The following is a 17,955-nucleotide window of genomic DNA, read 5'->3' as shown; positions in this document are numbered from 1 at the left end:
AAGTGTCCCGAGTGTTCTGTTGACCGCTCACCTATTTCCGGCAGTTTTCCCACAGCCCCTGTCCCCGGGCCTTTGGAAACGCGAGGTCACTGACGTGACTGTGTATGGGGACGCTGCCTGGCGGGCCAGGGATGCCAGCCGTCCTGAAATACACCCAGCAGTCCCTTGCCAAAGCGGTGTCCCCGCCCCTGGTGGCGAGAGCTTTGACTAAGAGACACTGAGCGTCCAGATCCCTTGATTTATAGGGGTTTGGGGAAACTGAGGCACAGCCCAGTGGGGTACCTTGCCCACGATAGTGCTGCCTCGATAAACAGAGAAGGGCTAGAACCTCTCTGACCCTCACATCTTCCTCTCCTCTAGGCAGACAGGTGGAGCGCAGCCCCTCCCAAACCTCAGATGAGAAATCTGCTGTCTGCTCTGGGCAGCTAAGAATGAAGGTTACATTTAGGGGAGGGAAAAGAGACCTCTTGGAGGGTCCCTCCTATGCCAGTGACAGCTCCTGCCTGGACAGCTCTGTCCCCAGTGCTCCACCTAGGTCCTGTGTCTTCTGCCTGCTGGTACTCTGGGACTGGGGTGCCGCCCTCCCTGCCCCGGCATGGTGCTCTAAGCGTCACCCAGCCTCCTGAGCGGGGGCTGCCCGTCTGGCCGTCACCCTCTCATGCCATCCTTCCACCCAGGTTTCCCAGCCTTCAGCGACTCTGGGGAGCAGAGGAGGGCGGGGGCGAGGGAGGGTGGGATGTGCGCTTCCCGCCCCTTGCCCCGACTCTGCTTCTGGAGAATCGTTCATCCCCCAAGTTGCCTTTGGAGCAGCCTTCTTTTCATCCTGCCTATTAGGCCCTGTTATGAAGTGTTAAGTATTAAAAACATAAAAAGGTCTTTTCCAGAAATACTGCCGTGATTGCTTGCACATGTCCCCTCTCTGCCTGCCCGGGGATCTGCTGGAGCTGGGCTATGTTTGAGCCTCACCTGTTTTCTATCCAATCCTAATAGTCTCGGTGTTTAATTTCCTGAAAAGTCCCGGATCAGACTTAAAGGGGAAGGAGGAAGCCTTTCTCCCCACATCTCACCTGGCTCACCCCAGTCATTTTTCTGTCCACCGTTTCACATTCCTCCCCTTTAAAGAGTAGTCACCACCCACCGCCCACCTGAGGGACCTCCTGCTGGGTGGGTGGTGACCCCCCCCCCCACCCCCAACCTGTCAAGGTAGAGAGCACTTTGCAAGAATATTCCAGAGACCAGGAACACACAGAACTCATGGGAGACATCAGGCAGCCTCCTGTGATCCGCACAGAGGCAGAGAGAAGCAAATTGTAGTAGACGACCCCAAATATGTGTGCGTTTGTCTTTGGAATGACATTATATTGTTATTAACAACAAAACCTTTTAACAAGAAGGTTTTCTCCAGGGGTTGGTTTGCTTACGCCAGCAGAATCACTCCCGGTGCGCACCCCAGCTGTTGGAATGGGTGGAATCTGGGAGGCAGGGAGAGACCAGCCAGGACAGAGCTGCATCTTGGTGGCAGTTCCCAAGGCTAATGTCAAAAGGATGCTCGGTGAGGGTGCACAAGTGTCTTTAGAAGACAAGGAGCTTTTGGCTTCTAAAGATTCTTGTGGCTTTTCCTTGGCTTTGCCAGTCGTTAGTGGCGACCTTGTTTCCTCTGCCAGAATCACGGTTAGGGAAATAAAGTTGGCTCTGATGGGAGGTAAGGGAAGCGAAGAGTGAGAGCGAAAGCTTTTTCCCTGTCCATTTGGGTTGGGAAATGGATACTCAGCAAGGCAAGGAGACTGGTTCCGACGTCCACAAGTGTCCAGTCAGGACTGAGATCCCAGCGTCCAGATCCCAGCCAGGTGGACACAGTCTCTGTGTTTGGCAAGAGGAAAGCTCACTGCAGGGCTGAGGTCCTTCCTGTGGCTTCAGTGGTCTATGGGGGAGCGGCTAAAAGGTATCCTGAAGAAAGAGACCAAACCTCTGAATGTGGGCAGCACATTTATTAGCTTTTGTTGCATTATAAGATCGAGTGTTCCTCGCGGGGCTGCAGGAAGGGTTTTGGCTGGAGGCGAGGGAGAGCCCTTGGGTATGTTGCTGGAGGTGATGGAGAAGGGTTGGGAACTGCTGCGGGGTCCCCACTCTGGGAGCCTTTGGGGCTGACCCGCCCTCCTGCTGGTCCCTGGGGTTCAGTTCTCTCTTCCCTGCAATCTGTGGCTGTTCCCGGGCTCCTCGCAGGCAGAGAGGAGCTCCCTCCTTCCCTCCAGCTTGCCTCCTGCAGTCCAGCTCCATGACTCAGCCCCTTCCTGGAGTGTGATTAACAAGAGGCTCCCTCCCTCTGGAGAACAGGGGTTTCCTGCCTTTCCAGAGAGCAGGGCATCGTGGATGTGGGTGTGGACCCGCCCCTCCTGCTCAGCCACCCGATTCTGCATTTGCCAGACTCGCCTGCTTTCCCCGGCATCCCGGGGAAGTGACCATCACCACCGTCTGAGGGCTGCCCGAGTCCCGCCAGCGCCCCGTGGCTTCCCCGCGCACTTCCAGGGGGAACCCAAGGCACAACCGGGAATATGAGTTCCTTTAGCAATTTTTAAACCCTTGGTCCTGGGTTTTCCAGCTTTGGCCGATGACTGTCTTCTCCAGCGGGTGGTTAAACAGTGACCCACTAGAAGGGGTGTGAAGCGTGCCGGTCTTGTCTGTCTGACGGGAAAGGTGCTGCTCTTCTTGGTTTCGCTGCAGGACTAGCTTTCCCATCCTGCGCCACTCCCGTTCCGCTAACCGAGAAGACTTAGGTGGTGAAGTGACCTGCCAGGAGCTCACACAGGTCATTGCAGGAACTGGGTGTAGAAGTCCACCCTCTCCCATCCAGGTCCACCCTGTCCCATCGGTGTCTCTAGGTCGTCTGCATCTGGCATCTCTCTGTCGCAGGTCCAGCTGCTCTCCAAGGAGCTTGTGGCCTCAGGCAAGGCCATGAACCTCACACATCTTGCCCTTCTCTGGCATTGCAAGTGGTCTCAACAGTGGAGTTCCTTTATAGTCTCATGAAATACTTAAACCAGCTGACCCACGGTCGCATGTGGCCCTAGGAGCTGGCCTGGCCACCAGTGTGCTCTGAGCCCTCAGAGGGAGTGGCCCCTGTGGCTTGTTGCTTCCTGCCATAAAGGTCTGGGGTCAGACCCACATGTCTCCGCAGTGAAGCTCTGTGCGTTGAGAAGGAGCCACAGGCCCTCCCTGCCCTCCCTGCGGGCTTGGCCATTGATGAAGAGGTCGCGGCATAACTCTGAGGAAGTGGACTGGCTAAGAGCTGCATTAGAAGGTTCTAGACCCTGCAAGTTTAAAGGGACTGTTACAAGTTCCTGTGATTGTCCCCTTGCCCTTGACTCACCCCACACTAACCCCCGTGGGGCAGAGACTCCTGGCCTGCCTCCCTGCACCCCGACTGCCCGTCTGCTCCGGGCCCTGGAACCTGGGGCTTTGTGTGACCCACTTGGTGTGCGTGTGATTAAACATTTGTCGGGACAGGGACACCACCCTCCACCCATCGCCCCGCCTCCCCTGCAGGGCTGTGCGAGCTGGCCCGGGCAGAGCCACACCGGCGTCCGGGTGTCACTGTCACATCACCTCCCAGATCTGGGGCCCCGAAGCCCCAGCTCTTACTGACAAGTTCCTCCTCCGCACCCACTGCGCCCGTCCACGTCCAGCTCAGGCAGCTCTCATGCCTCAGCCTCACCTGTACCCGCGAACTGTGGGTGCAGCCTCGTGCTGAGAGGACGCCACACTGAGAAAAGACTCTGGAGATTTCGTCCAGCAGGCCCGGCTGAGCCACCTGGGCCATGCTGGCTTCTGGGAGCATTTTCCGTTTTTCCCTCCAGGGCGGTGTAAGGAAGGTGCTCTCAGGCTCAGGTTAGGGCTGGGGACCCGTGACTTGGAGAGGCATTTGCTCTGGAGGTCGGGGCCTGAGAGGCGGGTGGTGATGTCCTGCAGCCTGCCAGGGAGGCCTTGCCTGCACCTCCTGACGCAAGCTGGCCTCCCCGGGGGCCACAGATGGTGTCACGGTGACAACCAGGTGCTGCTGAGTTCAGGGTTTACACTGGGGAGAGGAAATAAAAACCTAGGGCAGTAGAAGCACCGAGATAACGGGGAGGAGGAGCTGTAATACTAGCAATAAGGTTAGGCTAGGAGTCGCCTGCTAACAGTGTCGGAACTCATGGATTCAGCTCTCCCTCTGCCCCTCGTGCGCTGGGCAACCCCTCCCGCCCCCCATGTCTGGGTTTCCTACTTTGCAAATGGTGGTAACCATGCTCACCAGGGTCCACGTAGTTCCTGGTTCTCTTTTGCGTTTGTCGGGAGGTACTGTGACAGTAAAGGTCTATAACCATTAAGTAGGAATGCTGGTTCTTATTTCAGTTTTGCTATCATGTCCTTCAAGATTCTTTAAAGGTGAAAAGGGTGGCTTCTTGTAGGGGCTGATATTCACCTGGGTCTTCAAAATACCTGATTAGGGTAGCTCCCCCTGCCAGAATGCCGTGTGAGCCCTGTGTGATCTGTGAGAAGATGTGATGGGGGAGAACACAGACACAGAACAGCAGCCGCCCCGTAGGTTTGTCAGTTTCATCACGCGCTAATATCTTCTCAGCATGGATATCCAGGCAACGTCCAGTGACGGTTCATTACCAGATCACTCCATTTGCTTGGAGGTGATCTGTGATGCTCGCTGCCCAGGTGTTTGAAAGTCGAGTGTGGTTTGCTCCTGGGGTTGGTACACAGGGTTGTCTCCAGGCCAGTCCTCTAGAGCTGCTGTGGGAACCTCACAGGCTGGCATGGTCTGACGTGCTGGGAGCATCATTTCCTCCCTTAGCTTCTAGAATGTGTTCCACTCGGGTTTTACCCACACCTGCCACTGAATCCACTCTTGTCGAGGCCATCCGTGACCTTCAAGTCACTGAATCCAAGGTCACTTCTCCATCCTCGTCTGCCCTGGCCCATCAGCAGTATCTGACCCAGCTGCCCCCTTTCTTCCCTGTGACTCCCACCGTCCCTGGGGGCTCCCAGGACGCTGCACACTCCAGTTCTGCTCCACATCACCGCTGCTTCTCTGCCTCATTTGCCCTTGACCTTGAAACCTTGGGGCACCCTGGGCCCAGATGTCAGGCCTCTTCTCCACCTGCTCTCACTTTGCATCTGTAACGTAATGACTTTACAAATCATCTCTTCTCTGATAACTCCCAGGTCTACGTCTCCAGTCTGGACTCTCCTTGGAACTCCAGACTTTTATATCCAGCTGCTCACGCTGTGTCCCCACGTGGCTGCATCTCAAATGAACACATCCCAGACGGAGCTGTTGTTTCCCCCCACCCCAGCCTGTTTCCCGATTCAGGAAACAGAATCCCCATTTACCCAATTGCGCAGGCCAAATTCTCTTGTTCCCTCGTTCCTCATCCTATCCAACAGGAAATCTTACAGGCTCTCCCTTTAAAATGTAAGCAGAATCAACCGCTTCTCACTACTTCCTCCATAACCTCCGAGGGGCCAGCCGCCCTCACCTCTCCCCTGGACCACTGCAGGAACTCCCCTTCTCCTGTGACAGCCCTCAACCTGCTCCCCGTGCAGCAGCCAGAGTGGCCATCTGCCATCTAAACCAGAGCATTCCTCCCCTGACCTGCCCATGGCTTCCTTCGGAGTCCAGACATTCTAGCATGGCCCACAAGCCGCTGACTGGTCCAGCCACCCAGTCCTCTCTCACATTACCTCCCACGTCCTCCTCTGCTCTGCCCCAGGCCTACGGCTTCCCCGTTGTTCCTAGGCCGTATCACGTGCACTTTCCTCAAGGTCTTTGCAGAGAAGGAGTGTTCTGCCTGAAACATCCCCCCTGCCAACTTCCTTCAGGTCTCAGCTCAGGTGTGACCTCCTTAGAGGGGACTGCCTTCGCCATCCTATCTGAAATAGCGCCCTACCCCACCCTGCCTCCATGGTCTACCCCCACCTTGATTCATATTTCTCCATGGCATTTATATTTGTCCCCGCACACCACGGGGCAGGCTCTGTGAAGCCAGCCACTTTTTCTGGTTTACTGCTTTATCCGGTGTCCGGACAGGGCCTGGCACGTGGCTGATGTGCAGTAAATACTTGTTAAACGAGTGAGTAAGTGAAGGCCAGGCCTCGTGTTGCTGGACGCAGCAACTCAAGGGAATGAAGAGCGAGGGATAAAGGTCACCTGTACTCTTGGTGGGGGCGAAGTCAGCATCCATGGTCTCCTGCCTGTGGACGTCTCCCTGTGGATGTCTCATGAGAATCTTCCTGAAAGCTGGGCTTTGGGGATTCAGTTTTCACTTGCTAGGATGGCTTTGGGGCGGGGGTGTCAAATTTTGACTTGCTAAGATGGATAAACAAAAGATGAATAGTTGCCCCCATCACTTCTAATCTGGTTCCCTGTTTTTCTCGTTTAGCTGCTGTATCAAGAATGGGCACGCTACGGGGTGTTTTACAAGTTTCAACCTATTGACCTCATCAGGTAAGATGTGGGAGGGGACTCTGGGGAGGACTGGAGAAATCTGTCCACCCTCTTGGCCCCTGGAAGTCTGCTGGCCGAGCAGAGAGCTCGGCTCTTCTGGGTTGTGAACGCCTCTGCTCTTGGACTGGAGGGCGGTGGCGGCTGTGGGGCAGCAGGTCATGGGGACAGATGCGTCGTGGCTTCCATCTTGAGGTCTTCAGCACTGTGGCCTCTCCCTGTCTGCTCTTGTCGGGGGAAGGGTGAGTAAGGTTATCTCCTTTATCATTGTCCCTCGAATTTGCCTGGGGAAGGATCTGAGTCAAGCAGATCCCCGGGTCAAGCCCAGGTGGCCACGGTGTTGACCAAGAGGAGGGAGGGCCCGGCAAGTCACACAAGGAGTAACCCGGCTGGTCTGAGAGGAAACGCGGGCTTTTAATGGCTTCGCCATAGAATCAGAAGGGAGACGACTGGATCCTGAAACCCCTCCCTCAGCGCTGCCCCTGAAGTGACGTCCTGGCCCCTTGGGACGCCCCCAGCTTCTGCAGAACGTGGGTGAAGGAACTTACTAGCATGCAGGAGGTCTGACGAGCCTAAAATGGGCTGAGGGCTCTGGAAACTCAGCGGGCTCTTAGAACCAGCCTCCTTCCCAGCGGGACTGCCGGGACGCAGCCCCGTGCAGTGGGAGCGCACTGGGTTCTTGTCCAGGCCTGGCCCCTCGGGGCTGGTTTCTTTGGGCAAGTGAGATGCCCTCGCTGGTCTTCGACCTCCTGGCTGTCCGCACCTGGGAGGCCGAGCTGAGGGATCTGTGAGGAAATTCAGTAGCAGCTGCTCACGCGGCCCCGTGACTGACAGCATCGTGGACTCCCTGCCACACGGTCACTTGTGGCTCTTCCAACGGGCGAATAAATCAGCCGGCAGACTCCGAGTGTGTTCCTGGCCGCACGCCCTGGGCTGGGACCGCGAGAGGGGCAGCAGCCAGGAGGATGCAGTCCAGAGGGAGGGATTCCAGCTCCTTCTTGGAAGAAGAGCGCAGGCTGGGAGTCACAGTTTGCGCAGTTCACCTCCCACGCTGCTGGGCCGGGCCTCCCAGGGAACTGGGAGCTTGGTTGGACGTCTCTTGACAGCAGGTGTTTGTTCCAGCTGAAGACCGTTAGCTGAGGCGCTGGGATCGGGGAGCAGGTCCACGGGGCCTGCTCCCCTCTCTCACCCGGCACCTCCCCTCCCCTGGCGCGGGCCACCTAGACGGTTCTCTGGGCCATGCCGAGGCCGCTTCCTCCGTGCCTGGCGGGCTTTGATCTTCCTCTCGGCGTCTCCAGTGGCCACCCACTCTGTCGCCTGTTTTCTCCAAGTGCTCATTCGTTTTTTTCCAAAAAATATGATGGGAAAAAAAATTCTCCCCACCAGACAGAGAACTTCAGGTGACCAGCGGCCAGCTAAGTGGAAGATGGCTCCAGCGTGCACTCAGTTTTGGGCACCAGAGCAAACTCACCTGCAGGGGAAGGACTGCCTTTGGAGCAGAGCCCGGCTCTGGGGCCTGGTGGTTCCTGAACGGGCTGGGCCCAGCTCTGTCTAGACAGGGGCCGCTTGGACCAGGACGTGGGGGAGGCTGGAACCCTAGGCATCTCTCAGGTGCTGGCTGGAAAGGAAGGGAATGGGACGCTGGGTGATGTGTGTGTGTAGGGGACTGTTGGTCTACCCAGTGGTATAAGGAGCTTGCTCTGCTGAGAGAGAGGACGTGGCAGGCGTGGGGAGAGAGGGAAGGGACAGGGAAGCTGAGAGCAGGCACCTGCAGGGCTCAGGCGAGGAAATTGGGGTGGCGGGGGTGGGGAACAGCTACCCGCCCTCACACTCAACAGGCTCCACCCGAGACTCATTTCACGCTACCTTCCGAAGTGGGTCCAGATCACCTCCTTCCTCTTCTCCATTGTCAGCTCTCTCCCATGTCCCACTCCCGGTCTGACACCAACTCCTATGGGTGTGTCCTCAGCCCCATGTCTCTCTCCCACCACTTCTTCTCCACCTTTCCTGCCGCCACCTGTAGGGACCAAGCCCACAGCTGCCCGCCCTGCGCCGTCGCTGGCCCCACACTGACCATGTCCTTCCATCACAGCTCACCCCAGGAACTGCGTCCTCCCTGTGCCCACGTGGGAAGTGCACTCATACGGTCTGTGCAGAAAGGCCCATGGAAGCAGGGCATCCTGTGCATGTGGACAGCAAGTCCTGCGAAGGCTGGGCACAGGCATTTCCCGCCTGTTTCCTTGGGCGCCCAGCTCCCTTGTCAGCACCGAGCTCCGTCCCTCTCCCCGGGCCCGTCGTTCAGAACGGTCTAAAGCACTGAGCGGCTCAGAGCTCAGTGCCGGTGGGAGATTTGTTCACATGTTGAAAGTTCCAGGACCAGCTCTCCTTCCCCTTCCGTGGCCCTTCAAGCCTCAACTTGAGATTTGGGGTTAGAGGTTCCTTTCCCAGGTGTTGAAAGTGGGCAGAGGGGAGGCAAGATGCCCCTCTCTGTGCCTCTAGACCCCCCGCTTCCGGTGCCCGAGCATCCAGGCATCCGTGCCCAGCAGGCTGCACTGTGAGACTGCGGATGGGTCTCTCCCGCCCAGCAGGGCTCTCCGCCCTGGATCCTGCCTTTGCTCTAGAAACCTCGGGGCCTGCAGGCCTGAGCAGAGTGAGTGAGTGAGTGTGTGTGTGTGTGTGTGTGTGTGTGTGTGTGTGCGCGTGCCCGCACGTGCCTGTGAGAGTTGCCTGGGACGTTCCTCAGGAAGGTATCCAGCGGGGGCCCCACTCACAGTAGCTTCTTCTGGGAACTTCTAGCCAGCAGCACTCGTGCCCTGGCAGAGACAAGGTTTGTGAGTGAGACGGTGGGGGAAGTGCTGTTCTAGCTGGAGGGAAGCGGCTCTAATGTCCCCTTCTGGGCCATGTGAGCATCCCTGCCGGCAGAGGGGTGGATTTCTGCCTGCACTGCTCTGGGTTAACACTCCAGCATCCCTGGAGGGAAGCGGGCTTTATTTTCTGGGGAACCTGAGGGCCTGGGCCATTGGATGTGTACAGGTGTGACCCCATATTAGTCATGCCCTGACTTCAGGAAGATGAGTATCTGCTCCCAGGCCAATTTTCTTAGCTGGGAGGTTTTGATATGGATGAGACGAAACAACAGGCTTTAAGCATCTGAGTTAGATTTAGCTACTGACAACTTTGCTGAAGCTGATACACAGGATTTTATTTGGAAGCATCTGTTGCTGTCTAACTAAGGCAGCATGTGGCCGCGAGGTGCCCAGAAGCCCACCAGGCTCCGGGGACGTGTCACTGTGGACTTCGGGGGATGCACCAAGGGCACTGCGCACCGGCGGCATCCTCCCCGCCCCATCGGGATTACAGCCTGGGGAGGGGGAAACGGCCCCTCCTCATTCCCACCTCCCTCAGGGATGGCACTTCACAAGGGAGGCTTCCTAAAAATCAGGCCCTGGAAGTGAAACCCATCCCCGTGGCAGCTCTGCTGCCCTCTTAGAAATGTCTCGCTTCTTCAGTGCCCTGAGAGTGGTATGTATGGGTCATACCATCTCAAGAGCCTTCGGGCATCACCTGTGGACAGCAGGAGTGGCACTGTGCCCCCACCTCGCTACACATCTCTGCCATCTTAGACGCCCGGCCCTCTCCAGCCCTCACGTGGAGAGCCCACCCAGAACCCTGGCACCCCCGGAACTGGCTTTCCCTCCTCCTCCTGCAAGGCAGGGGTCCTGGTCCTTCCCCGAGTTCTCCAGGACGGCCGACCGCTAGAAGGTTGCGTGATTCGATCCGTCCCTCTCGGCCTCTGAGCCCGACTTCTACCTGCCTGAAATGTGACCCATTCAAATCGCTGCAGGAGGGAGGCAGAGGGAGCCACATTCCTTCTTAGGGGGCTTCTCAGCAGGCCGGGCTCAGGAAGGACCGGCCACAGCTGGTTCGGGGGAGGGAAGGGAGAGGAAAAAATGTTGATCAACACGTGGTTAATTATTTCCTGAGCCCCGCCGCCTCCTTCTTGATCCTCCCCTGGGATTTATAAAGGCAGTTGGGCTGATTCTTACCCTGAGCACATCTCTGTGCCCGGCAACAAGGGGAGGTACAGTGAGGAACAGGGTGGAGTGTGTGTCCTTTGGGATCTGGCAGTTACTAGGGAGACAGACATGTGCAAGGCAGGGTGAAGTGAGGGCTATTCAGGAATATAAGTACAAATGTGATAATACGGGACAGCAGGTGAAGAGTAGTTGCTACTAATAGAATACGGGAAGACTTCCTGGAAGAGGTGGCACTTGAACTAGGAATGTTGCTTTCTGAAAGGCTGAGGTTAAAGGTCCTGAATGTGTCTTCATCGCCAGCCTGAGCTGCCCTGTATAGGGATTTGTTGCTGAGCCTGGTATTGATGGCCAAAACCACGGCGGCCCAAAGCGAGCTCCTTCCTGACTGTGGTTTGGGAGTGGTCAGATCAAAGACTCGGCTTGCAGACCTCGCCTGCACAGGTTCTGTGCCAACCTGGCTCATGTCCTTGGCTCTGCCCTGTAAGTTAGCAGAGAACCCAGGGTTGGAAGGAGGTGAGGCTGGATTCAAGACAGGAAGCCAAGGAGGGATGATGGCATGTGATGCCAGCTTCTGGTTTCTGCACAGGTTTCAGTCTTTGAAGTTTTGGATTTAGCTGGGAAACATTTTATTTTTATTTTTATTTTTTATTGAAGTAGAGTTGATTTACAATGTTGTGTTAGTTTCTGGTATATAGCAAAGTGATTCAGATATACATGCATATGTTCTTTTTCAGATTCTTTTTCCATTATGGTTTATTACAAGGTATTGAATATAGTTCCCTGCGCTGTACAATAGGACCTTGTTGTTTATCTACTTTATGTACAGTAGTTTGTATCTGCTAATCCCAAACTTCTAATTTATCCCTCCTCCCCTTTCCCCTTTGGCAACCATAAGTTTGTTTTCTATATGTGTGAGTTTGTTTTTATTTTGTAAATAAGTTCATTTGTATCTTTTTTTAGATCCCACATATAAATGATAACATAGGATATTTGTCTTTCTCTGTCTGACTTACCTCACTTAGTATGATAATCTCTAGGTCCATTCATGTTGCTGCCAGTGGCGTTATTTCATTTTTTTTTTTTATGGCTGAGTAGTATCTGTTGTATATAAAGACCACATCTTCTTTATCCAGTCATCTGTCGATGGACACTTAGGTTGCTTCCATGTCTTGGCTATTATGAGTAGTGCTGCTGTGAACATTGGGGTGCATGTATCTTTTCGAATTAGAGTTTTCTCTGCATATATGCCCAGAGATGGGATTGCTGGATCATATGGTAACTCTATTTTCAGTTTTTTAAGGAATCTCCACTCTGTTTTCCAAAGTGGCTGCACCAAATTGCATTGTGGCTGGGAAACATTCTGCAGACTGGAAAGAAAGACTATCTCATGGGCCTGAAGAATATTTTTCTTTTACTTCTGAGGGTGTAGGAACACAGTAGAGAGAGAGAAGTTGGCAGTGGCTGGCTGATGTCAGGCAGAACCAGGGATGATAATGTTCTGTGCTGTTATGTTCTGGCCCATTTTGCAGACTGGGATATAAGTCAGCCTGTTTATAAAATATAGCTGGGAAAAGGGCCCACCCCCTCCCCCTCACTCCCTCCGCACACCAAGGACCATGCTTCTCCAGCTCTGCACCCTCTGGAGGGACGCCAGGCGGCCTGGGGCTGCTGGCGGACATGGAGTTGAATGTGGTGCACCTGTCCCAGCCTGCACCCGAAGGGCGTCTCGGTCCTCTGAGGGTGGCTTCCCTGTCTTCCATGGATGGTGGCTCCTGTTTTAGGTCGAACTTTGCATCTTCCTTCCTGCGGTGTCAGCTGTGTGGGACTTGCTGGACCCTGAGGCACCGGGAGGCTGTGCCCATTCCCCAGGGCCACCCAGTGTTGCACGGCCAGAGCTGGGAGGGGACGAGCTGCCCGGCCACCAGCTCAGTGCCTCCGTGACTCCCCTATGTCACATCCTGTTTCCCAAGGAAGAGAGAAGCTGATATTAGTCTGAAAATAGAGGACAGGCGACAGACTTCCTGTCCCCTTGGCCCTCGTGTGCAGTACATTCTGTTACCCAGAACCCCTGGGACCACACCACGGTGTCGCACGGGTGGGAGGTGCTGAGAGGTTGCCTGACTGCAATGCCTGGCCGTGGACTGGAGGACTGACCACCTCCTCTCCCAGCACATTAGCTAGCCAACACGCAGCCTCTGAGTGGTGTTTCTTGTCGTGGGGACGCCTGCCCTCGGGGGCAGCTTCTCTGTCGGCTGGCCGTCTCTAGCCACTAGAAATGGTCACGGAGCTCGAGCAAGAATCACTGTTGATTTCTCTCCGTCTGAGTCCAGCTCTGCTCCCAGGAGCTCCAGGGAACGAGAGGTCCCGTTGGGGAGGCCAGTCCTCTAAATAGTGGAAAGGCGCAGCTGTGTCCCTGGCAGTTCTTCCCTGCACACAAAACACGCCTGCCCTTGCTGCGTGTCCTGCTGTGACTTGAGGCCTTCAAGGGGCCTCATGATTGTGATCGTCCTCTTCGGGACCCGCAGGCCTGGGAATCTCCGAGCAGGGTCCTCCTGCGCACCTCGCCTGGTGGCGTTACGCTGACACACGTCTGCGCTGACCAGATGTCAGTCACTGGCGCCCGGAGGGTGGAGGCAGACTGAGCACGACCCCCATCCTCCAGGAGCTCACGCTCAAAGTCAGGTCTCCAAGCGCGTGGATGACTACTCGGCTTTTCTGGGAAATGAAGGGACAGACTGATGGAGAAAAATTTCAAAAAGTAACTGAGGCTGTTGAAATACAGCCTATAGAAAAGATCCTGGGGGAAAGGTGACCCCCAAACCAGTCACCTGTGACGGGGGGCTCAGGGCTATCAGCTCTGCCTCCGGCAAAGATTGTTAAGGGGGAACTACCCCTCTTTCTGGGACATCCATTGATGTGTTTTTGCACCCACAGACCCCAGACATTCTCAGAAAACATTTTAGGTTCACGTCACTTAGGGATTTACCAAATCACAGCAAAACCTCGAGGGTCCAACAGGGGATCACACCTAAAGAGAAACCAGCCAGGCTCGAGCTAGTTCAGGGAAGGAAGAGTACTGTGATGGAAGAGGAACAGCACCCATGTGAAAGCAGACTTGAGCAGGAGCTCCCTTCTCCAGGCAGTAAGTGGGGAGGGAGCGAGGACGACACTTACTAAGTTACAAGATGAATCGAGTGACTGCTCACATGTTTGTCAAATCAGGAGGCACCTGCTGAGGGACATCCTTCTAGACTGGGAGCAGTGGGTTGAGAATGAGAAGAACCCAGTTTTGTCTCCCTCTTTGATTCCAGGTGATGTTGTGTTTGGACAGGCCATTCTCTGCTGAGCCTCCGTTCCCTCAGCTACGAAATGGGGGGCATAACACCTGTTACTACCGGCCCCACAGCACTGTTTCCAGGATTACGATGAAGTTGTACAGACAGCGTGGCAATGGGCATAGGTTTGGTTAAGTAAAGTTATTATTTATCTGCTCCCTGGGGGGAAATTATACTACCCCCTAAACTAGCAGAACTTTATGTAATTCTTTAGCTCAAGAGTCTTGACAAGTATTGTATGATCCTAAGACCGTGTTTTTCTTGTAAGTCAATGCACTGTAATTGTGCGCTTTGCATGCGTGCTCCGTGCCTCCCAGTGACCCTGCCAGATGCTCTTTCCTCCATGTTACGAATGGGGACACTGACCTCAGTGAGAAAGGAGCTTCCCGAAGCCACAAGGCAGCCCATCAGGGAATCAAACCCAGGCCTGTCCGACTCCAGAGACGATGTGTTTTCCCTCGTACCACGTGGCTGAAGGTGACTCAGCTCTGTCCAGCCAGACATCAGGCCAGCTGGGTTCCAGCTATCTGGTGTTAATCTTTCCAATTAGCGCCCTCCGGGGTCAGCTGGTGTGGTCCGTGGGGGAGCAGGGCTCACCGACCAGGGCAGCCCCTGCTTTGTGAGGGGTCATCCTCAGAACATCCCTGGGCAGGAGAGGTGTCACTCGCAGGGCTTGTTAACCTGGAGAGAGCGGTTTGTTAAGTGACTCTCAAATACCATGTTTTTGGCTTCTCATTTTCACTTTTCATAGTCTTTTTTTTCCCCCTGGCTTCTTCCATGTCATCAGATTGTCAGCTCTCGCTTCTTGCTTTTGTGAGCTGAGTAGCTTCCTTCCCGACTCCAGTTTGCGGCTCCATCTCAGCTGCAGGTTTAGCAAGCTGACCCCTTGCAGGCACCAGGTAAGCCTTGCCCACAGCCTGTCCAGGAGCCTGCCCCCTGGTAGGTGTGGGGTTTTGTGGAGGGTCTGCCGTGGTCATGGAGATGTCTTCTTTCTGTTTCCCAGTGAGAGTGAAATGGTGTTTCCAGTGCTCAGGGGGCCTCTGAGATGTGTGTGTGACACAGCAGGTGCCATCGCCGGGAGGGGCTGCATTTTGTTCTTCTTGCTTGTTTTGGGAGGTCACAAGAAATCCAGGCTGTCAAAGGGTTTTCTTAAAATAGAGCCCAGAGTCTGCTGACACAAGAATCGATCCTTACATCTAAGATCAACCGGATGCAGAGCTTTGTCCTGGGTGTGTTGTCAAAGCTAAAAGAGGGGGAAAGCAGGATGCTTGAAGTGTAGCAATGGGAGCCAGGATGCTCACAGATGAGCTGATGGAGGCCATAGAGATAGAATGGTACCCAACAGGGAGCCCCTGCACAGATCTGTGCAGAGAAGGGGTAGGGACAAGGTGGTGGACAGAGGATGGGCAAGAGATTTGGAAGGGGTTTGTAACTAGCTTTAGCCTGGTTGAGGAGAGAAAAAAAGAGACTTTGGGGACAGGTGAATTCTGAGCAGAAAGCAGAGATTTGAAATAAAGAAGAAATATGTTTAGGAGATGTGCAAGATTCAGGTTGAAGCATTCTTGGTCAGGAGATACTGACAGAAGGGGAGTCTTAAGAGTGGGCTGAGGCTGAAGACGGAGGAGAAGAAAGCCCTGTGGCTAATGGAAGTGGTTGGAGGAGATATTTGAGACAGCGCGGGGACGAAAGCCCAGAGAAAGGGATGGTGACCACGGGGGCAGGAGGAGGTGCAGAGTGGTTTCTCTGGGACTCAGGCAGCTGGCAAAGCAGAGCTTGCGAGGATCCAGGACTTGTGCGTTCCTGGCTGCGAGGCGAGATTGGCCGCGTCGGGGGCTGGTTTTCCACTTACCCCCCGTTGGGAACTGTGGGCAGGCCGTTCAGCACTTGGACCCGGTGCACTTCCTCTCCCTGACAGAGAGAGGGGAATCTTGACGTCTCCTCTACAAACCCTCTAGGCTGTGATGGCAGGTGCGGTGCTGTCTGTAGGAGGCAAGGACCTCAGGTAGATCAGAGGAACTGATCTCGCCCTGCGAGGAAGGAAGGGACCAGCCTGCAGATGAGTTATCATGGACACGGCCCCACGGTTTGATCCTGTGAGCCCCTGTTTCACCATGTGTCTTTGGAAGCCCCGAGCTCCCCGTCCTTGCTAATGATATCCCCTCGAGTGATGTCCTCCACCCACGCCGCGTGGGTCTGTAACCAACGGAAACAGAAAATGTCTTAACTCACTGAATAACAACAGCGTAACACACGTTACAACAAGGACCGCGAGATAGCTAAATTCAATTAGACGGGCACACCCAGCCTCTTTGCACAGGCACAGGCCTCTGTTTTAGAAACGGAAAGCCACAGCTTTGTGTGGGTCTGGAAGTCACAGACATAAGCAAGAAAACAAAACAAAACAAAACAAAACAAAAATCTTGGAGATACCTACCTGGGAGGCTGCTGTCTTCTAGGACCTTTTTGGGACAATTGCAAGGAATTCAAAGGTATTCAGAGGTGTAGTTGGGAAACTGCCAAGGGTGGCTGTCTGCCCTGGCAGAGTGGTTGACTCAGACGTGGAGAGGTGGTGGCACTCAGCCTGCATCACCCAGCCTGTGCAGGGGCCTCAGGAAACCCTCCTTGAGGGCTCAGGACTCAGGGTTGCTGCCTCGGCCCTGTTGGTGTCTTTTATACATTCCATGTTAACTGAACACAGTCAGGAAATTCAGAGAGGAGGTTGGAGGACTGGGATTTTGAACTTTTTATTTGGGAATTTTAGTCCCGAGGAGGGTAAGGGCAATGGCTTGGTTCCCAGCTGCTGTCAGTTCTAACAAAATGACTGTACTTCCCAAGGCTGACATTCTGCCCAATCCTGAGCCCGTGGGCAGACAGGCAGGCAGGCAGGCTGCTCATTCTCCATGCCTACCCCCGGTTTATTTCTCCTTTCTGTCAAATCCTGGGGGATCACACCCCTCTGTGGCTATACTGGCCCTTCTCTGAAGATTTAACTCTGGTGGTGAGATTAAAGCCCCCTGATGATCTAGCAACCAGCCAGAAGTGTCTTTTGGGGGATAACGTGAAAGAAATAGAAGGAGAGCCCTCAAACTGAGACTTCTCACCATCCAGTTGGGAAGAAGACGCAGTGTTTTGGGAAGGAGAGTTAAGAGAACATGTAATTCAGCTCCGTTTAACTTAGCATATTTATTATGCTGTGTTAGATATTGTTTTAGGTGCTAGAGTTAAAATGATGAAAAAGGTAGATGTGAACTGACCTTGGGTGATTAGATAATTTATCATCTAACCTGGGACACTTTTGAGAGTGAAAGGGAGCAATATTAGTAGTTACACTGAATGTACTAGTCAGCTGTTACCACAATAATGCTGCATAACAAACCACCCCGAAATCAACAGCTGACAGCAATGGACATTTATTTTTCCTACTCAAGTCTGTAGGTTGAGTGGAAAAGGTCTGCTTCAGGCGAGGGCTGGCTGGGCTTGGCTCCAGGCTTCAGACTGTGTTCAGGTCTCCACAGGTCTGTACACTCTGTAGATCAGAAGCTACCTGCGGTGTGTTCCTCTCATGGTGAGACACACGAGCATGAGAAAAGGGAGGGAAACCCACAGTGCCTCTTAAGGCATCGCTGACATCAAATCCACTAGTGCTCCCTCAGCCAAAGCAATAACACGGGCAAGCACAAATCTCTGTTACCAGGAGGTGTACTCTTTCTTAAGAGGAGAGGAGTCAATACTTGGTAAATGCTGGCATCACCTACCACACTGAGACAACAGGTGCAAACCTGACTGTCCCAGGAGTACGTGGACCACGGGTCTTACGGGGTTTATGATCTAGCAGGGAAGACAGATAATGTATAGTTAATTGTGGGTGTGACAGGGGGTAACCCTGGGGGAGTGTGGGATGTAATGGGGATACAAGGCAGCCCAACCTCCCTGAGGAAGTGACATTTAAACTAAGGTTTGACTCGTAAGTGAAAGCAAAGATGAGCGGAATTATGAAGGTAGCTCACGGCGCACTGTACTTCCTGGTGCCAGGTGCTGTTTGTGTCACTCCCGACAGCCCGTCGAGATGTGCTACTGTCCTCATTTTACAGAT

The 17,955-nt window shown here is 54.4% G+C and overlaps 1 protein-coding gene across 3 annotated transcripts in view; it reads left to right on the top strand.

Annotated features, from left to right (window-relative positions):
* The window catches only part of ANO2 (anoctamin 2), a 253,462-nt gene that overhangs the window by 84,838 nt on the left and 150,669 nt on the right, over positions 1–17,955 (top strand). For all 3 annotated transcript variants that reach the window (XM_074357441.1, XM_074357442.1, XM_074357443.1), the window contains exon 10: positions 6,429–6,493. In XM_074357441.1, coding sequence (XP_074213542.1) covers positions 6,429–6,493 — 65 coding nt within the window. The remainder of the gene's footprint in view (positions 1–6,428; positions 6,494–17,955) is intronic.

Source organism: Camelus bactrianus, chromosome 34, assembly GCF_048773025.1.
Source record: "Camelus bactrianus isolate YW-2024 breed Bactrian camel chromosome 34, ASM4877302v1, whole genome shotgun sequence".
In the NCBI taxonomy this organism is placed as follows: domain Eukaryota; kingdom Metazoa; phylum Chordata; class Mammalia; order Artiodactyla; family Camelidae; genus Camelus; species Camelus bactrianus.
The sequence above is the reverse complement of the archived record's forward strand: the minus strand, read 5'-3'. Positions and strand labels throughout refer to the sequence as shown.